Genomic DNA, 18,422 nt, shown 5'->3' with positions numbered 1-18,422 from the left:
GCTTCCACACTCTACAGCTGACCCTTGGCAAGCCTTACCGTCCTCGTAGAAGACATCCTCCGCTTCTTCGCGCATCATCTCATCCAGGTCATCCTCCGCAATGTCTGTCATAGCCATCACTATTCCTCTGCTTCTTCTTCTTCTGTTTCTCCTCCTTGTCTCCCTCGGCTGACTAATCGGAGCTTCAGAGAGTGACTGGGCTGTAAAATTGAATCAACGCCGGCTCGGCCTCTTCGCTTCAGGCGACAGTCCGATCACCGGCAGGCTCCTCGCTCGAGTGGAGGACTGGGACTGAGCTGAGACGCAGCTCTCTGCACGAGGATGTGTGTGTGAGAGTGTGTGTAAGTGCCAGGTGAAGTGTGTGTGTGTGGGTGAGCAAGAGGACTCCCAGCGACCTTCACTAAGTTTCAGCAACAGTGCTGATTTCATAACATCCTGTGCAAAGCCGAAGTGAGAGTGTGCTGTTTAGAGAGCACTTGTATGAGTAAGTGTGCGCATGTGTGTGTGTGTGTGTGTACTGTATGGGGAGGGTCAGTGGTGTGTGCATGTGTGTGTGTCCATATGCGCAGTATGGCGCCCTACATTGAGTCAGCTCGAGCGGCTGGTGATTAACAGTTATAATTAGATGCTGTATTTTGAGCCACATGCAAAAAAAGGTGTGAAAATGTGTGTTTTTGTACGTGTTTGTGTGTACGTGGCACGGCATGTGAGATGTGGCTCTACTTGTCATTCCTACACAGCTCACTAGGAACCATGGGACCATACTGATTGCTCTCTCTATTTTTTCACTTGGCCCACATCGAGGGGGCCTCAGCTGAGCTGATAATGTCTGCTGTCGTCTGCTACTGCTGAAAGTCTCCATGGTGCCGCTCAGAATGCAGCAAATAAACACACACACCTGCTCCGGAGAGGACTGATTCAGACACTGTAGGAGGTTCTGTTTATACTTCTCTGATAATCATAGTTTTTTTACATTTGAGACTTTTGCATTGATAATTACATTTGAGTCACAGAGCTGCGATGAGCATTTGTGTTTTAAATGTGCAGCCTAATTTTAAATAACTCCACAGGTTGTTTGACACCACGTCCTGCTGTTTTAAGGACATTACCACAATCCTCAAAGACTCTTCTAAGTTGGAATGACAAATATTTCACCTGCTGCACAACATGTTTCCCCAAAGCCCCAAGGAACTGTGCTGGGCTTTGGGGCCTCATGATGCCACAGGGCCCAAAAAAGACTTTTTGCCATTGACTTGCATTGTGAAAACGGCATGTTTGTTTGTCTTTTGTTTTTGTTTGGGTTTTTTTTGGTACTTTAACCCTTTAAAATCTGAGCAAGTTGGTTTGATTTGTTTTAAAAACACACAGAAAAGGCAACAAGCACATGGCCCAAAAATTAGCTAGAAATTATTTCAAAAGTTACAAGAATATTATCTAAAAATAAGCCAAAGTGCTTAAAATCCCCCAAAATATATACATTATATATATATATATATATATATATATATATATATATATATATATATATATATATATATATATATATATAAACCTACTTTTTCTTGAGTAACATTTTCAATGTAGCTCTTTTACTTGTAATAGAGTATTTTCACAGGATGGTATTAGTATTTTACTTAAGTAAAGGATCTGAATACTTTTCCACCACTGCAACTGAGGCTGATAGGAATGTCATCAGTTTTGCATTGATATCATAAGCCAAAGTATTAGAAAATCCAAAATTTGACCCAGTGAATGAATTACTAAATTTTCATGACAATCAATCCTTTACTTATTTTACTCTTATTATCACACGAGCCATGCTGCTAGTTTGGCTTAAAGTGCTGTTGTAACGATGCTGCATATATCTTGCATAATGTTTTTAAGCTGTTGGCGCTGTCACTGACATGTTTTTGATATGTGGGCACCAAAGCAAACTGTGTGAACTCAGCTATCCCCAAATTTTTGTCACGTGTAATGACAAACTTTCCAGCCAGTTATGGGCTGGGTGGCTCTACAAAGAAATAGTTTTCCTCCAGCTTTTTAAGAGTTTTGCAGCATCCCCAGGAGGCCCCTTAACCAGCACCTCTCAAGCATTTCAAGTCCAGTCGCAAATTACTGGTAGCATGCAGTCTTGTCTCTTTTTGACCTTTAAATGATTCTAAGATTTAAAAAAAAGTATTAAAAAAACAGCCAGACACTGGATTTCTTCCTCTGTCTCACACAGTGCCTCCATCTGTCTTCACTCTGCAGCTTCTCTGACTCACACCCCATTTACACAAACCAATTCACAACCAAAATAGAAACTAGGCCTCAAGTCAATTCATTATCACTTTTTCTTCAGACTTCCTCTCCCCTGCCACCGCCTCCCTTTAAGGCCAAAGCTCAAGGGAGCAAACCTAGAGACAAACTCATTTTCACTGAGGCTAGTCCAGACAATTCAAACACAGCACATCTATCAGGAGGTGGGATGTTTTTTGGGTCTGACTGAAGAACCTGCACTATGGACTGAGAGTTGGAGTAACTTGTGTTAACAGCAATGTTTCCAGATGTACAGGATGAGAGGATTTCTTATCTGTCTGAGGTCATTAAGGAGGAGAATGTGAGAAATACTGTAGACCACAGGTGTTTGATGCGTGTGCACTTGTGTTTGCATGTTATTTTGTATATTCGCTGCCTTTAAGCTTTTAAAGAAATACTTCAACAACAAAATGATTATTTGTATATCAGTTTCTAAACCAGTGTCATCTTTAATATGTATAGAAAACTTTTCTCAGATGTGTCTGTAGTTAACACATTTAACACCAAATCCTTCCAAAATTTCATGAGCTGTTTTGGGGAGAAATGTCTAATTTCACCACAGCTTCTCTAAAAAATTGCGATGCACGTTGCAATCTTTACAGGTGTTTTGCAATGAAATTGCAGTGACAAGTGAAAATTACAAAAACAACAACAACAACAACAAAAATTGCAATGCTTGTATTGGAATTGGAGCCTATATTTTTATTATTATTCAGTCTTTCCCACAGAATTAGACACTTTTTGATATGGTTGAGGGTCAGGGTGCTGATAGTTGGTCACAGACTATCACTTGCAGTATAATCAAGTCCCATATTTCCAACAGTTTGCTTGCCCTGACACATGTATTTTTGCTAAAATTATTATTACTGGACCTTTAAGTCATTAATAATGCAAAAACAGCCCAAACTACACTGGTTCCAGGTTCTCCAGTGAGTAAATTTGCGGTTTCTCTGTGTTTTATAAGACTGAATATCTACCACACTTTGTGGATGATACCTTGAAATTGTGACCGATGTGTTTCAGTGTTTGCTGACAGTAAACTAGTTGTTTTAAAACAGTTTGTTAGTAGTGATTAGCTGCAGCCCCAATGCAAACACATATTCACACACACACACACACACACACACACACACACACACACGCACAAACACACAAAGTCTTTTGGACTGGGTGGGACACACTGCAGTTTGAAAACACCCTGATGACACTATGGAAAGAAACAACTGATCCAGAATGAGAAGTGGCAGAGAACGGTATCTCAAAATCAGTGAAGGAACAACTTTAAGAAGCAATTGAGGAAATCAGGCAGGTACAAACTTCCTGGTCAAAGTGAAGGCGAAACTTTCCCAGCAGTAACAGGAAATTACACAAAGTGGTGAAACAAACTACATAACAGAACAAACTAGAACAGGGATACTCAACTTGTTTTGTTTGGGAGCCACTTTTGTAAAATGACAGGAGGCTAGGGGCCGGTTACTGCAGCCCCACACATTTTTCGATTTCAGGACATTTCTATGATTTGATTTGCATTAGGATTTTTGGACATATGTAGGGTTACAGGACATTTGTAGGATTTTTGGACATTTCTAAGATTTCAGGACATTTCTAGGATTTTAGGACATTAGGGGCTTAGTTAAGGACCCTTGTCTGGTGTCGCGAGGGATCCTTCACTGGCACTTCATAAACAAGCTCTATTTTGATGCTGTTTTATGCACTCTGGCACATTATGTGTCCTAAAAATACATATCCCCAGTGCGAATAAGGGTGGGGGGCACCCAGCACTGAGTATCACTGATCTAGAACCATGAGGATGCAGAGGAACCATGTGAACACTGAAGATAAATTTGACAGCAAACAGAACAGCCAGAGCTGTGTGCGACTGAGCGGTGGGGGCGGTGGTTATTTTAACAGTTATAATTAATGTTCTCTAACCAATATGGTGGTTCACAGCAGACAGCAGGATTATTTTGACTTAGTGCTCTGATCCTAGAAAGATAATATGGGTAATGGAGATTCACTGGTCATGCAAGCAAGTAAACAGAGAGCACACTCACATACAAAAGCCTGACACATGCAAAGCAAAGCCCACTGTCTTATGCAGATACGTCCCACTCCCATCTGTTCGGTGGTATAATCATCACATGTTCTGCATCATGATTTGTGTGCAAATCATTTCTGAGATGAAACCCACAGTAAAAAAAATGGTGCATGCAGTAATAAAAAGTCACAAATCTGAGAATTCCGACATTTCAACAAGTTTTTTTTCCTCTTTGAGCAGCAGCTTCTGACTATGAGCCACTTTACAGGCGGCAGCGCCAGAAAACGGGGTCACGTTTGGGCTGCATTTGCCCTGCTGCATTTCAATGACTGACTACATTGTTGTCACTAGCAGAGAAAACCCCCTGCTTCGGGAAATGCAAACGCATGCTGCTGGGATGCAAACACACAATGCCAAAGACACACACAAACACACACACACACGTCCATATAATAATTCACAACAATGCCAGTGAAACGCTGCACAGGCAAACAGACAAGAACACACACACACTCACAGTTGTTACTCCAGCTTTGCAAAGAGTAGCACAATCAGACCCGCTCGGTACAATGGTGTTGTTTGAATGGGGTCAAACAATGGAGCTCTTTGGCATCTGAATCGAGCCAGATGATGAGTATCCCAGGAGGCTGAATAGGCGGCTTCAGCCTCCTACACACTCGCTCCTCTGGCCCTGATAATATGCATCAGTGCGCCGCCTGTTACTGTGGACTAAAATATCCGTTATTAGCATGGACGAGCAACTCAACAGCATCCAGGCTAATTCTATGGTGCTAGCTGATTTGTAAGGATGCAGCCTCTTGCACAGATGCTGCAAGGGACATACAAATACTCGAGAAGCATCAGATGACAGCATCCCTACATTAAAAACCTAAACATTTAACGTGTTTACATTATTTGTGGTTAACTTTTTAGGGATGGATAGAGGACCCGGAAAACCACAACAACTTAACATACAGCAAAGTTCAATTCAAGTTAACTTTTTGCAGAAAAATGGTAACTTGGCTCAGAAGTATTAAAAAAATTCAGAGTTTGAAAGCTTTTATATATGAGGTTGTCAGATCATCTGGTTAAGAAAAGGGTTAGCCTTAGTTGTTTAACTTCTGCATGAAACTGACGAATGTTCACAGCAGGTTATTTAGGCTATTTGTTGCACTCCAGGGCTGCAGCTTCCACTGAGGTCACTGAGTTCATGTCCTGTTCTTTTTATTTAAATTTGGCTTTTTTTTTTTCAACCAACAAAAAGATAATTATTCAGAATTTAACCAACAGGAAACCAGGTTTTATTCTTAACAGTTTAGATGGAATTTTATTTGAATTATTTAAACATAACTGAGCAATTAAGTCAATTTTGTTTTATTTCTAAAATACAAATATATTATAATATATTTTCTCTGCTATACTTTAACACCAGAACAGACCAGATGACAGATTTCTGAGGTGTTCCAAATGTGATTTCAAGCCAATGCATAATCTTTCTAATATAATAATAACATTACATATATAAATATATCACCAGAAAATCAATATTCAAAGAGACAAACAAGCGGCATAACTATAAAAATAACAATTAAAGCGTGAATGAAGACACCGGGTTGGCACACAACAGGATATTGTTGCGACACAAAAAGCCAATTCATAAATCCTGTGGAAACTGGATTTCCGAGTACAAGGAACTTGAGTAAAAGTTTGTTGTAACAGCACGTCACCCCGGACCCAGACTGCTCTGAGATATCAAATACGCTGAAAGGAGTGTTTAAGGAGGACACAAAAAGGCAAAGTAGTCACACACATCCAAAATCAGTTGAAGGCGGGTGGGGGTCCAACAAAAGATAGAAATAAACAACATTAAGAAAAGGTCTGCACGCTGTAGTCTGAAGAAGAGCAGGAGCTTGTTGATGTGGTAATAAATTGCACTTAAGGGAGTTACAGTGTTAAGACCTTTATTCACAAAGTTTGAGGAGGAGACAAAATTACTGGAAAAAGTGCTTGATGTCAGCCTGACCTCCTGCCAAAACCATGACGGACATGTACGGGTCTACAGTGATGGAAAAGGGAGGAGGACAGAACTATAATGTGCTTTTTTTGAGGATGCACAATTTAACTCACATTTATAAATCCCACAGCCTAATGTGACTGAGTGAGAGAAAACGATGGTTGGAAGACAGAGACAAATGGGTAAAAAGAGACCTCTTTGGACATCTTCTCTCCCATCGATCCCTCCGCCCAGGCCTCTTTCTCTCTCCCTCTAAGAATGATGAAAAAATGGGATGACTGTGAAGGGGCGCCTGGTTACCCTGGTTACAACAATGAGGGCATTGCGTGGTAAATCCAATTTGCCATGGCACTCTCTGACTCATTTGAGGTGCACGTGTGTGAGTTAGTGTTTGTGTGCGATGCGCCGCGGCTTCATATGTCTTATGGAGGATGACCATAATGCACTATGCTGTGGCCCACCTTGCACACAGACATGCACACAGACACACACTTAAAGACACACAGGCTCATGCATGTTTTTCTAGGTCTCTGTAAACTGTAGATACAACAAACGTGAGATCACTGAGTGGATCTTAACCCTTTGAAACCTGGATTGACATTTTTCTTGTGCTGCATTCAGACACCTTTCGCAAACATTTAAACCTTTGAAACATGAGTAAATTCCTAACACAAACATGGGGCTTTTTTTCTTGCTTTTTTCTATATCTACTAATTTCTTGCAATTCCTGGGACATTTCTTTCCAAGTCAAGCCAAGTCTTTTCCCATGTTTTCAAAATAAAATGTTTTCACACCAAATTCCTCACAATTAAAATGTTTAAATACTTGTGAAAGGTGTCTGAAAGCGGCACAAGAAAAGTGACGTCTCTCCAGGTTTTAAAGGATTAATGATTTTCTACAATAAGCACAGGACAGTTGGTCATAATCACACTAAAAATACAAGCAGTTAAAACCTAAATCATCCAAATCTAAGACCAGAGAATGCGTATAATGAATAAAAGTAAGAACAGCTGCATCAAACATCGATCAGTGTGAACCGCTGATTGGAATACCACGAGTCAGAGGTCTCTCAACAAAAAATTAATCTGTGCAAACATCAGACTGTGTGAACTTGCAAATGAGTCCTGAATTTCAAACAATTTTAGTCCAAACTTCCCAGTTTCTCAGCAGCATCCACACTTATATTATTCAGGCAAACCAGCTGGACAAACAGGCAGCCTGTAATTGAATATACTGCCAGGTTTAACTTGCAGGAGGAAGAGAGATAAAAGAAAACAGCAGAGTTATGTTAATAAAAGCAGGAAACAGCTGGGAGATATACCTACTGTACGCATATTGATATCTTTTCATCTTTATATGGTTGTATGTCCTGACTCTGCGGTACATTATGTGAAAGAATAATCCCAGCAGACGCCTCCTTGTCACTGTGAAGCCTACAACTCCTTTTGTGCTGTCACCAACTTCTATTTTTGCGCTCTCTCCCTGTCTCTCCCTGTCGCTATTGTATTTTGTCTTTCTCTGCCCCACAATTGGATCTTTTCTCTCGCTCATTAACTCTTTGCCTTTCTGTCTCCATCCCAGAGTGCACAGAGGGCATCAGACAATGGCAGCAATACAGCCGCTGCACACCAGCTGTGCAGACTGGCACCACAGAGATGCCAGTGCCCATGTTGTGCCCTGCTGCTGCCGGCTACACCTGAAGGGAAGAGATAACAGGCAGCTGAAGCATTCAACCAAATGAACCAGCCGACCACAGCCTCATGTCTGTGCAATTGTCTCTGACCCTCAGCATAAAAAATAAAATGAAGTATAAAGTGCTTTGAGATCTTATAGGGCAAATTTGTTTAACACTGTGAAACCTGAGCAAAATTCACAAACAAGGCAATGTTCACTTAAACAAGAAATGAGAAAAAAGAGAAAATTACTAGTAAATTACCAGAAATTCTGTAACCTAATTTTAAATATTAATTATTATAATTATATATATAGTTTTTCCCTACCTTTTTTTTTCCATAGACATTTTTCCCTATTTTTTTTTCCTGTACATTTTTTCTGAGCTTTTTACAAAAAATAATTTTCTCAGTCTAAAAATTTCTTGCAAGTTGACAAGTCGCTCATTGCTCAAAACTACTTGGTTATGGTTAGGAAAAGATGGTGAACGTTGCCAAAAACACTCAGCTTTGAGTGCCAGAAAGGCAGCCAGAAAGGCAGCGACATGTCTAAAAAACACTCCGCTTTAAGTGGCGCAAACGCCACAACTGACTGCTGGTGTTGAATAGCACTATCCGGTGCCAATATCTAGTGTATTGGCATCATTATAGTGATGCGCACTCTGAAATCTTCAGATGTGTCAGCTCTGTCAATACTTTCTCACCATGTGCATTTGTGTGACATCTCGGAAACGGCATCCCGCAAAAAGTTGACGCATCAGGATACCTAAAACATCATAAGTAGATGTAGAGGGTCACTGACAGAGCGGCATCATGTGACTAGTTGGGCTGAGGAAGTGTTGTGGCACCAGAGGCAGTGCGAAAATTAGATATTTTGACGGTCTGGAAGTCAGACCAGACTGCCTACTAAGAATTTTGAGACTTGAATTTTCAACATTTTTTTTTTTGCCGTGCATAACAATAGTAAGAGCAACTCAGAGTTTTTAAAAGAACACTTGTGCTTTAGCCATCAAATCAACTTGTTGTGACTGAGCAGATTTCTTACAGTTAATATCTCCCCACAGGCCTAAGCAGTTAATTATATATTGCATAATCTGGTACTATTTTTGAGACATTTTCCTGTTGGGGAGATCCAGAAGACAGATGAGGAGGGGTTGCAGCAGGGTGGGGCAATAACGTGGCAAGAACTCTGAAAACCACAGTTTCCTCTCCCACGCCACCCAGCTCATCACCATGTCCTCCAGCACACACAGAGCCAACACCTGCCGACCACAGAGAGGGCAAGTCAACTTTCAAAACTACAAGCAACTGATGCAATGTGCTCTAGATGGGCAGTGTTACCCCTCGATATGACCCTCACTGTTATGTTTAAGCTGCTGTAGAGGCATGCTGCATGATGTGGTCAACAGATATGTACACACTTACAATCAAACATTTGGATTCAGCTGATACAGTGAGCAGGCAGAGGTGGGATGCATTTACAGAGTTAAACACATTCCTTCATGTGAAGAGGAAGGGAGGACATCACAGCGCAGCTTCTCAGAGGAAGGGTGGGGATGTGGAAGGAAGGTTGGGCAATGGTGTGTAAAACAGCATTAAGTGGCTATTGCAGCTGTATTTCTCTGACAGTACAACAGAGCGCACATGTGCTGCAGTAGCAGAAAACGGTGTCACAGTTAGGAAGTGTGTGGAGGATTCATTCAGAGTTGGAGGACGACAGAACTGGTCAGTGAAAGTGTTACACATGTAGCCTTTCTGCCCCGATGGTCAGAGGAACAGGGGCAGTGGGAGCTGGGCTGGAAACTGTAGTGACAGCTCATCATCACGCATGAGGGCATCTGGAAAAAAAAATACAACCAAAGAAGCTCTGTGTGTGTGTGTGTGTGTGTGTGTGTGTGTGTGTGTGTGTGTGTGTGTGTGTGTGTGTGTGTGTGTGTGTGTGTGTGTGTTTCCCAGTGTCTGGCTTTGTATCAAGTCTCTTCAGAATGATGGCATCTGCCGTGACTACACATCTGTCCCTCTCCCTGGAGTAGGAGAACGTACTATTTGCACCAACCTTACATGACCTACATACATCTACATTTTGTCAAATAGCAGTTTTTCCCGCGACTGCATTTTTTTGTAAAAGACACCATAAAAAGCAGATATTTCAAGCAATACATGAAAAGGTGATGCGTCTCATTTATATTAAAAAATAACAGAAATATATTTATCATGCAGTACTGATGGCCTTTTTTATTAAGGCACAAGTATCATTTAGTATTTTTTTTAAATGGTTCATACCATACCAGAATTTTAATATGCATACATGCCAGAGTAACCTGTAGAAAAAAACCCCAAAACATCACATCCAAATGGGAAGCGAACACCAGACTCCTGCATTATAGTCCGGGTTGTACAGCCCATCCACCTCCACTCCTGCCTGCGCTATAGGCGCCCTTGTGCTCGCTATATCACGTTGTTACCAGCAGCGTTTTAACCTGACGCCGTCCTGCCGTGTTTCATACACATGCAACAGGTTATGTCCAGCCGCGTTCCCCTATGGACGCCGCCCCTGCACGTATCGGGCAAATGCGCCAGGTGCCGTCCAGTTGTCTGCCAGCATACATTAACACCATGACAGGGCTGTCGAGCCACATTCTTAAATGGCGCTGTCCAGCGGCTTTTCAAGCCAAAAGGTGGCTTTTGGCATTGCATACTTACGCTGAAAGCACCAACAGAGCGGTGTAAGTGAGTTAGATTGAGAACGGGCTGGTAGTTCTGCTTCAAAGTTTCAGTTGGTTGCAATCGGCAATATCAGATGCCACGAAATCCTACACACTGGACCTTTACATGACGAAAGGTCAAACTCAAATAATCCTATTTTGATCAAATAATTAGCTGTAAACAAGACTAATCTGACCAAAAATAGACTCAGTGCTAAGGATGCAGTGTTTTGGTATTGAGGTTTGACGCCACAGCAAATATATTCACTTTTTGTCAAAAGAAAGGATTTTAGCTGAGAGAGACAGACCGAGACTCTCCCACAGCATTGAAGAGTCGAACCGAGTCCGTCTTTCCGGTTCATCAGCATTTGAATGTTTCTTCTCATCGGTGAAGCCAGCATGGGTTTAACTAAGGCCAGCGTCTTGCACGCAAGAACACACACACAATTATGTTCGTCTGGCATCCCTCTGAGGGGATCGGACACTCAATAAAGCCACATCCTGGCCACCATGAAAACCCAGGAGTTCTACTGCGCAGCACAAAAAGAAACTGGCAACCCGCTCCAAACCCAGTGACATGGGAACCATGAGCTCATGAGCTAGTGTTGCCATACACTCAGAGGATGCCAAATCTTCCAGCCTTGGCCATGAGACGCTGAAACTTCTGAACCGTCAGCCTTATGCTTCTCAGCCAGCACTTCTCATGTGTGACCCCATGAATTCAGTGAAACGATGAGATGGTGGGAAGCGATTTTGGTTGTCTGCTCTGTGTTTGGTGTCTGATAGCAGCGTGTTTGAAGCCCTGACAGATACTAAGTGATGATCTGGCAAGTGCACAATAACTCCCGAGACAAGAATGAGGACGCACGTTGAAAGGACGTGCAAACGGCGCCAACAGATATTAAGAAAAGAAAGAGGACATTGGATCAAGTTCTTTTATGTAACACGGAATTAATTCGTCCTGCTTTGCTTCAGATCAACATCATATATATAAGGTTTTTTTTATAGCAGTCCGAGTATATCCTCCTGCTGCAGTGGGATATCAAGAAATCATAAAAAATGAAGAAAACAACCTCGTCTTCTCATTGTATTCATCCCAGCATGTTTTTTTCAGCATTTTCCTGGTATCGACGGCTTTGTGTTATTCCATCATGAAGCGCTCTCAAAATGTGTTTTCTTTTGTACCTCGTGAGTCATCATGAGCGAGGCTCATGGAACATAACAGCCAGAAGACAAGGTCAACCTGAACTTCCCTTTAATTATCTCTAGATTGTGACAACAACAACAAAAACAACAGGCTTTCTTCGATTTCTCTCTCCATTATACAGCCATGTCAGAGGTCAGGCTTGGCTACAGTGCAGCCCTCCGGAGGCTGGCTGGTACGCAGAGTCCTGCTCTGTGGTGTTGCAGCAGTGTGGGTGTTGGCTGCTAGAAGCCACAATTCTATCCAACCACCTGTTTGGTCCTCTTTTTCAATTGGTGCATAACAAAAAATTAGTGGAAATGCCAGAGCTTTTTTTTCTAAATCGATATATCAGAGGGTTTTTTTATGATTTTTGTACTTTACAGCCCAACACCTTAGAGTTACAAGGTTCTATCTGCATTCTGAGCGGTTTTGAGATATTGGGCTTCAAAGTTTTGCATTCCACATATCAAACATGATATGACCCTTTTTGCTTTCTCAATAAATAGTCAACAAATGCATATAACTAAACAAAATAAAAAATAGCTCACATAATGTTAGTAAGTTGTCACAGAGAGTATGAGTGTAAGAACATTGACAACAAATTTAAGGTGAAACCTTCTAATTCTAAGGTGAGGAGTTTTGATTCACTCTCACTGCTCTTATCGTGTCACTTTCGGCCTCCACAGGCCATTTCCCACAGGAGCTGGCAGAAAATAAAACTGAGCTGCGTGTTAAACTTTATCTGTTCATCACAAACATGACTCCAAATGAATGATACGGTTGTCCTGCTGGAGGTGTAATTAAGTATTTGTAAAAATGCTAGCCATATCTTGCCTAAGCTTACATGTTATTTACATTTTGTCCATTGAAACTGAATATTTGTAATTATGTGTTGACCTTGATCTAATGACTAGGGATATATCTTTAAAAGTATATTATAATGTAGTACACGCTACATGTACGAGTTTAAAAGCATCATGATAAGTGAGTGAAAATAGCAACATATCAGTAATTCTTCCTGACAAACACAAATGGATATGAGTCAGAAATAAACACGTACAACACGTGCCCTTCTTCTTTGGGAAATGCAGGCAAGTGTTTTATTTTGTCCTCTCCTCCCTCTGTCTCTCACTCTCCCCTTGTCTTTCTCTTTTTCCATTAGTGTTTCTCTCTGTGTTCACAAGTAGCCCACGCAGCAGCCCCGCTTGTTGACTTTATTGTGTGAAATTACAGAGAAAGGGCCAACATGATTCTGCACTCACATGTGGACTGAGAGCTTGTAAACTGAATACTTTTTTTAGGGACGGAGGGAACATGCAGATAAGCAGGACGGAGAGCAAAGAGAGGTGTGGGGGAGAAAAAAAGGAAATGAGCAAAAAGACGTGAAGAGTGTAAGAGACGGAGAGAGTCATTTGCAGCTACAGATGACAACTAGAAAATGAGCCGAGGCAATATGTAATCTCCTCTGATGTAGTTTTACCTCCCAACGCCGCCTCCTGCATCAGCGGCAGCAGCAGCTACAGTAGTGAGGAGGCGCGTTGCTATGGAGTGGGAAGATTTTCAGAGAGTGAGCACCATTACAAATCTGGTTGGAGAGGAGAAGAGAGGCAGGGGGATAGTGAGGAGGGAGGGGAGAGGAGGGGAGGGAGAGAGGGAGGGAGAGAGGGAGGGAGGTCGCAGGGCACGAGGACGATAAGTGAGAAGAAAAGCTGCAGGAGAGATGAGAGAGAAAGCAATAAAGCAAATGCAAAGAGGGCAGAGGTGAGGGACAGAGAGGTGCAGAAAAGAGACGGGGTGACAACAACAGAATAAAGCAGAAGAAAAATGTGCAGTCAGGTCAGACAATCTGGTTAAGTGTTTTTATTCTAACCACCTCTATTATGGCTTCAGCTCCATTTAAAGTTAAAAAAAAAAAAATGAGAGACAGCCTGACAGATCATTAGCGAGCCGGTTTTTACCGTGCAGAAGAAAGACAGCATTTCTGTTTTTCAGCATCTGCATTATTCATAAAATCAGCCAGATGATCTTTTTGAGTAGCACTTTGCCCTCAGCGTGATGCCAGAGACAGGAAGAATAAAAACTGAAATCTTCAGAGGACAAAGACAGAGGTTTTCATCACATTACAGACGCAAACTACGACATTGTTGAGTGGAGAGTAAGTGCAAGCTTTTGTGTTGCTTCACTTCCCTCTGAGCTAAGTAGAGGAACATACAGTACTGTGTGTGTGTGTGTGTGTGTGTGTGTGTGTGTGTGTGTGTGTGTGTGTGTGTGTGTGCACGCGCATTTGTGTGTGTGGACTGAAATGAAATCAGTATTCGACATCCAGTGTAGATATTATCAGACTGTGGAGGCCCTCTGCTGGTGACTACTGGGAGCAAAGAGGTTTTAATCAAGATGAAAACACAATGGTAACATTTTTTTTTGTTATTTTAAAGAGAGGGATCTTGTAAATGAGGAAATAATGTTAGATATTGTATATGGAACTACTATTGCACCTTTTGCAATATAGGTGTGGAGGACAAGTGTTAAGATGCTGGTCTTGTAAAGCAAAGATCATGGGTTCAATCCCCATCCACGCCTTCAATATACAGTTTTTTCCACCATGTCACTATTTAAGCATTCAAAAATGCTGCAGGCACCAGTGAACGCAGAAAATAATCACAAGCCAACAGAAAACGTACTCATAAAAACATACAGAGTGTCTCAAAACAACTAATGTACTAGATCACAAGTTGAAGGAAATGTAGCGGACTTCGGGATTTACTGCCTTGCCTAATAACACTGGGACATGCTCGGATGGGACTCAACCACAATCCCTCCAATTAACAGGCACTAAAACCACAGCCGCTCCAAGTAACAAAGTCAAGCTCAACATTGCATTCATTTGGCAGATGCTTTTGTTCAGAGCATACATCAGGACAAACTTGCAGCTCAGCGTCTTGCTCAAGGACACTTTTGACATGTCGACATGAGGAGCCAGGAAATAAACCAACAACCCTGTTTGTCTTGCGTCATGTTATTGTGCGGCTGTTATATAATCACAGAAAACAAGATGATGTCATTTCAGAATTTAACTTGTATAACTCATCTCCCCATCGTTTCCACAACAACAGTGAGATCCAACGCCTGATGCACACAGTCGCTACAATCTGAGTGACGTGTATCACACTGTAGTGGTTAACAATGCACGCACACACGCAGTCCTGTAGGCAATAACAAAGGACGAGTGGGCTCTCAAAGTGAGTCACCTCACTTGTAGATATGAATAACTCACTGGGTTTTAGTAAGTGGTTGCCAAGGCTACTGCGACTTAACATGTCGGAGATAAAATGTATTAATACATAAACAATTCAACAGTTTCACTGAAAATTAGAAACTCATCATGTTTCATATTCAGCCGGGTCACAAGCAGTAACAGAATTTTGATTCATAACTGATCAGTGCTGCCTAGTTTGACAGTTTTGATCTTAAAAAAAGTGCCGGAAAAAAAAAGTAATTTTTTAAATTATTGTTGTTTTTTTTCTGAAACACCATTAAATATAAAATTATAATATAGAATACACTTGTAAATATAGTTTTCTGGACATTTGTTACCTTTTTTGGGATCATTTTCTAATAATCCTTCCCTATTTTTTAAAAAATGATTTTGATAATTTTCTTACCTTTTACTACTTTCTTGCAATTTGTGGGGGCATTCAGTCAGTAATTGCCTTTTCCCAACATGTTTTCATAAGAAACCAATCTGCTCAGGTTTGAAAGGGTCAAACAACTTGTGAAAGGCATCTGAACGCAGCACAAAAAAAAAAATGATGTCAGTCAAGGTTTCAAAGGGTTAAACTAACCATTAGTTTAAAAAAAAGGACATGTGAAAATAAATAAAACAGACGCAATCAGGATTAATCAACAGACTTAGTTGATCTTAGAAGAAAAAAGCGTTAACCACTGTGAAAAACAAAATATGTATCAATAAAAACACTCCTGAGCAGAAAGAGTAACTGCAGTTAATTTTTTCAAAAGTACTGCAATAAGACTTTATGAAGGACGGCAAATATCACACTCCTAATGTGCACTATGAGACAAGACACAACCTAAACACCCAGAGGGGTGTGTTTGTTTCCTGTCAGCTGCTCAAAGTATCATTAGGGATCTAAATTTTAACATTAACAGGTTGACCTTTAACTTTAGCTTTTTTCAACTTCCTGTTTTAGTCAAGTTATTATTTTAGCCTTTTAATCAATCGTTTGGTGGTAATACAACTTTGATTACAGTAATCCTATCTGTTGTGCTTGACTGAATTGTTCCTATAAAAGCTCAAGTTTTTGTCTATTTGTTGTAAGTTGCTATAAAAAAATATTACATTAAATTATTATTTGCTCAAGGCGTGGTGGTGGCTGCTGGTAAAACCAGACAACCTCTGCTCTCTTATTAATAAATACTGAGATAATCATCAGTGGAAAAAGCCACTCAAAGACTTCTCCTGAGGAAATAATCAATATCCTTCAACCTGAGTGCTTCCTCTTTGAAGTGTTGGCTTCCAAGTCATCATGCTGCTGACTGTTGCATTAAAAAGGCTGGAGGGAACATGTTTACTAGCCGAAAAACTACAAGATAATCATTGAGACTAGTACACGCTACATGTTATCAATGTAAAGTGAGGCTGCATCTTCAGATCTTCCCACATTTTTAATAGTGTTTTTAATAGTTTAGGTTTAATTGCTCAAGTATAGTATGGTATTATTCAGCCAGGACCCTATTTCCCATGTTTTTGTGTCTAAGAGACTATTGGGAACAAAAGTTTTGAAATTAGTCTGGTACTGAATGAAAGCGCCTCAGCAGCGAAAAAGGATGCAATGTAACCACGTGGGGCGATTTCGCACGGTCAGTGTACGTTCACTAAAAGCAGTTGTTTTGCCACTGACAGGCTCAGATTATTAATATGCTTGACAAAATAATGAAAAGGATCCCTACAGAGATAAACATTTTTGTTAAAAGAGTAAGATCCTTTTTGTTTAACAAGAAACAGCCCCTTAATCGCTACTGTCAAAACCACCAAAAATTAGAAAATGCAGCATGTATATTGCTCAGTACTTGAACAGTGTCAAAAACTGTTGTTCCCACTGGCCACTGAGACACAAACGAACATGAGAAAATAGGGTCCAGGTTGAAAAATAATAAACTTACCATTTAAAGATTCATTTGGAGTGCTTCATGTCTGTGCAATGGCTACTGCATAGATGCAACAGCTAAACATTGACTTAAGTTACTAAATATTGTAGAATATAAATATATCTAAATGCCGTGTGTGATATCAGTGTGGATAAAAATATCCATTTTTGGTGCCGTCAGTGCTCAGAGCTTTGATACCAGCTGCTGAAGGTATTTTAACACATCCTGATTGTACTCTCTGGACTGTTTGTCCACAGTGTATCACCACTAAAGCCTGTCAGATAGAGGTGATTTCAGGAGGCAACAAGGAGAAAATCATCCAGAGCTGTAAAACATATCAGTTCTATTTGTTACTTTTTAGTTTCATCTATAACGCAATCTCTATTTGAATCACACTGTGTTTTCTCATTAGTAAATTAATGCTTTTCTCCTTCCTGTGTGGCGGCCGTCTGCTGGCGGTCATCACCTGAGAGAGTGTAATGGGTTTCAGTGCCCCCATTAAACAACATTGATCAAATGCCATCCAGACAAATTGAATTCTTACACAGGACGTGCTCTCTTTAAAGCATCAGCATTTCAAGTCTTCTCCCTGTCATAACCATTCAGTGGATCAACGGCTCCCCCCTGCACACACTGCCCCACCTGCACCCTGCCACCAGCCTGAAACAACCTAATACTGAGCACATAATTATCAAGTCTATCCCACACAATTATGCATACACTCCCTGGATGAACAACCAAGCAAAGCTTTTTTGGTTTTCAAAGTAAGACAACATGATTGTGGATCCCCAGGGAGAAAATTAAATACGTGAGTATGTAGAGAAACACATTTCTCTCTCTCACTGTCTCTGCTTCCAAAACAGCCTCATAAAATGATGCGTTGACAGGATGTGGGATGAGGACAAAACTGCACTTTGCTCAAGAAACAGTTTGAAGCAAAACTAAATCCTTTCAGCTCAGCAAGACTCAGACAGCAGCAGCCAGTGTGCACTCAGTTTCAACTGATCCACGTTAGTGCACCATAGTGGTATGCACTAAACACTACTTAACATGTTCTTTCTGTGTGTCCATGTCCAAGGCCGAGAATTTTTTTTTTGTTGCTGCACAGTTTGCACGGAACACCAGATTCAAATATTACACCACTAGACCCACTTGGCAAGTCCACATCAGCGCTGTAATCCATTCTCCAAACAATCTGATCCCACACAATCAACACAGATGCGATTTCAATTAAACATTCACTGATTAAGTCTGATCAAATAGACTGCAGTGTCAGCTGACCGCCATCTCCAGCTGTGTGCCAGACAAACCTTGTTGCCGATTTATCAGCAACATATATCTAAAT

At 41.0% G+C, this 18,422-nt stretch overlaps 1 protein-coding gene across 2 annotated transcripts in view; it reads right to left on the bottom strand.

The window, feature by feature from the left end:
* Window positions 1–7,827, bottom strand: part of ripor2 (RHO family interacting cell polarization regulator 2) — a 120,734-nt gene extending 112,907 nt beyond the window's left edge. The window contains exon 1 of one of the 2 annotated variants that reach the window (XM_088090273.1): window positions 7,676–7,827. In XM_088090273.1, coding sequence (XP_087946399.1) covers window positions 7,676–7,736 — 61 coding nt within the window. In that variant the 5' untranslated portion in view covers window positions 7,737–7,827. Of the gene's footprint in view, window positions 1–38; window positions 467–7,675 lie in introns of those variants that run through there. The other variant, XM_088090272.1, reaches the window with a different exon arrangement.
* Window positions 7,828–18,422: the final 10,595 nt, after the last annotated feature.

Source organism: Plectropomus leopardus, chromosome 17 (assembly GCF_026936395.1).
Source record: "Plectropomus leopardus strain MGB_pleo_1.0 chromosome 17, ASM2693639v1, whole genome shotgun sequence".
NCBI lineage: Eukaryota > Metazoa > Chordata > Actinopteri > Perciformes > Serranidae > Plectropomus > Plectropomus leopardus.
The sequence above is the reverse complement of the archived record's forward strand: the minus strand, read 5'-3'. Positions and strand labels throughout refer to the sequence as shown.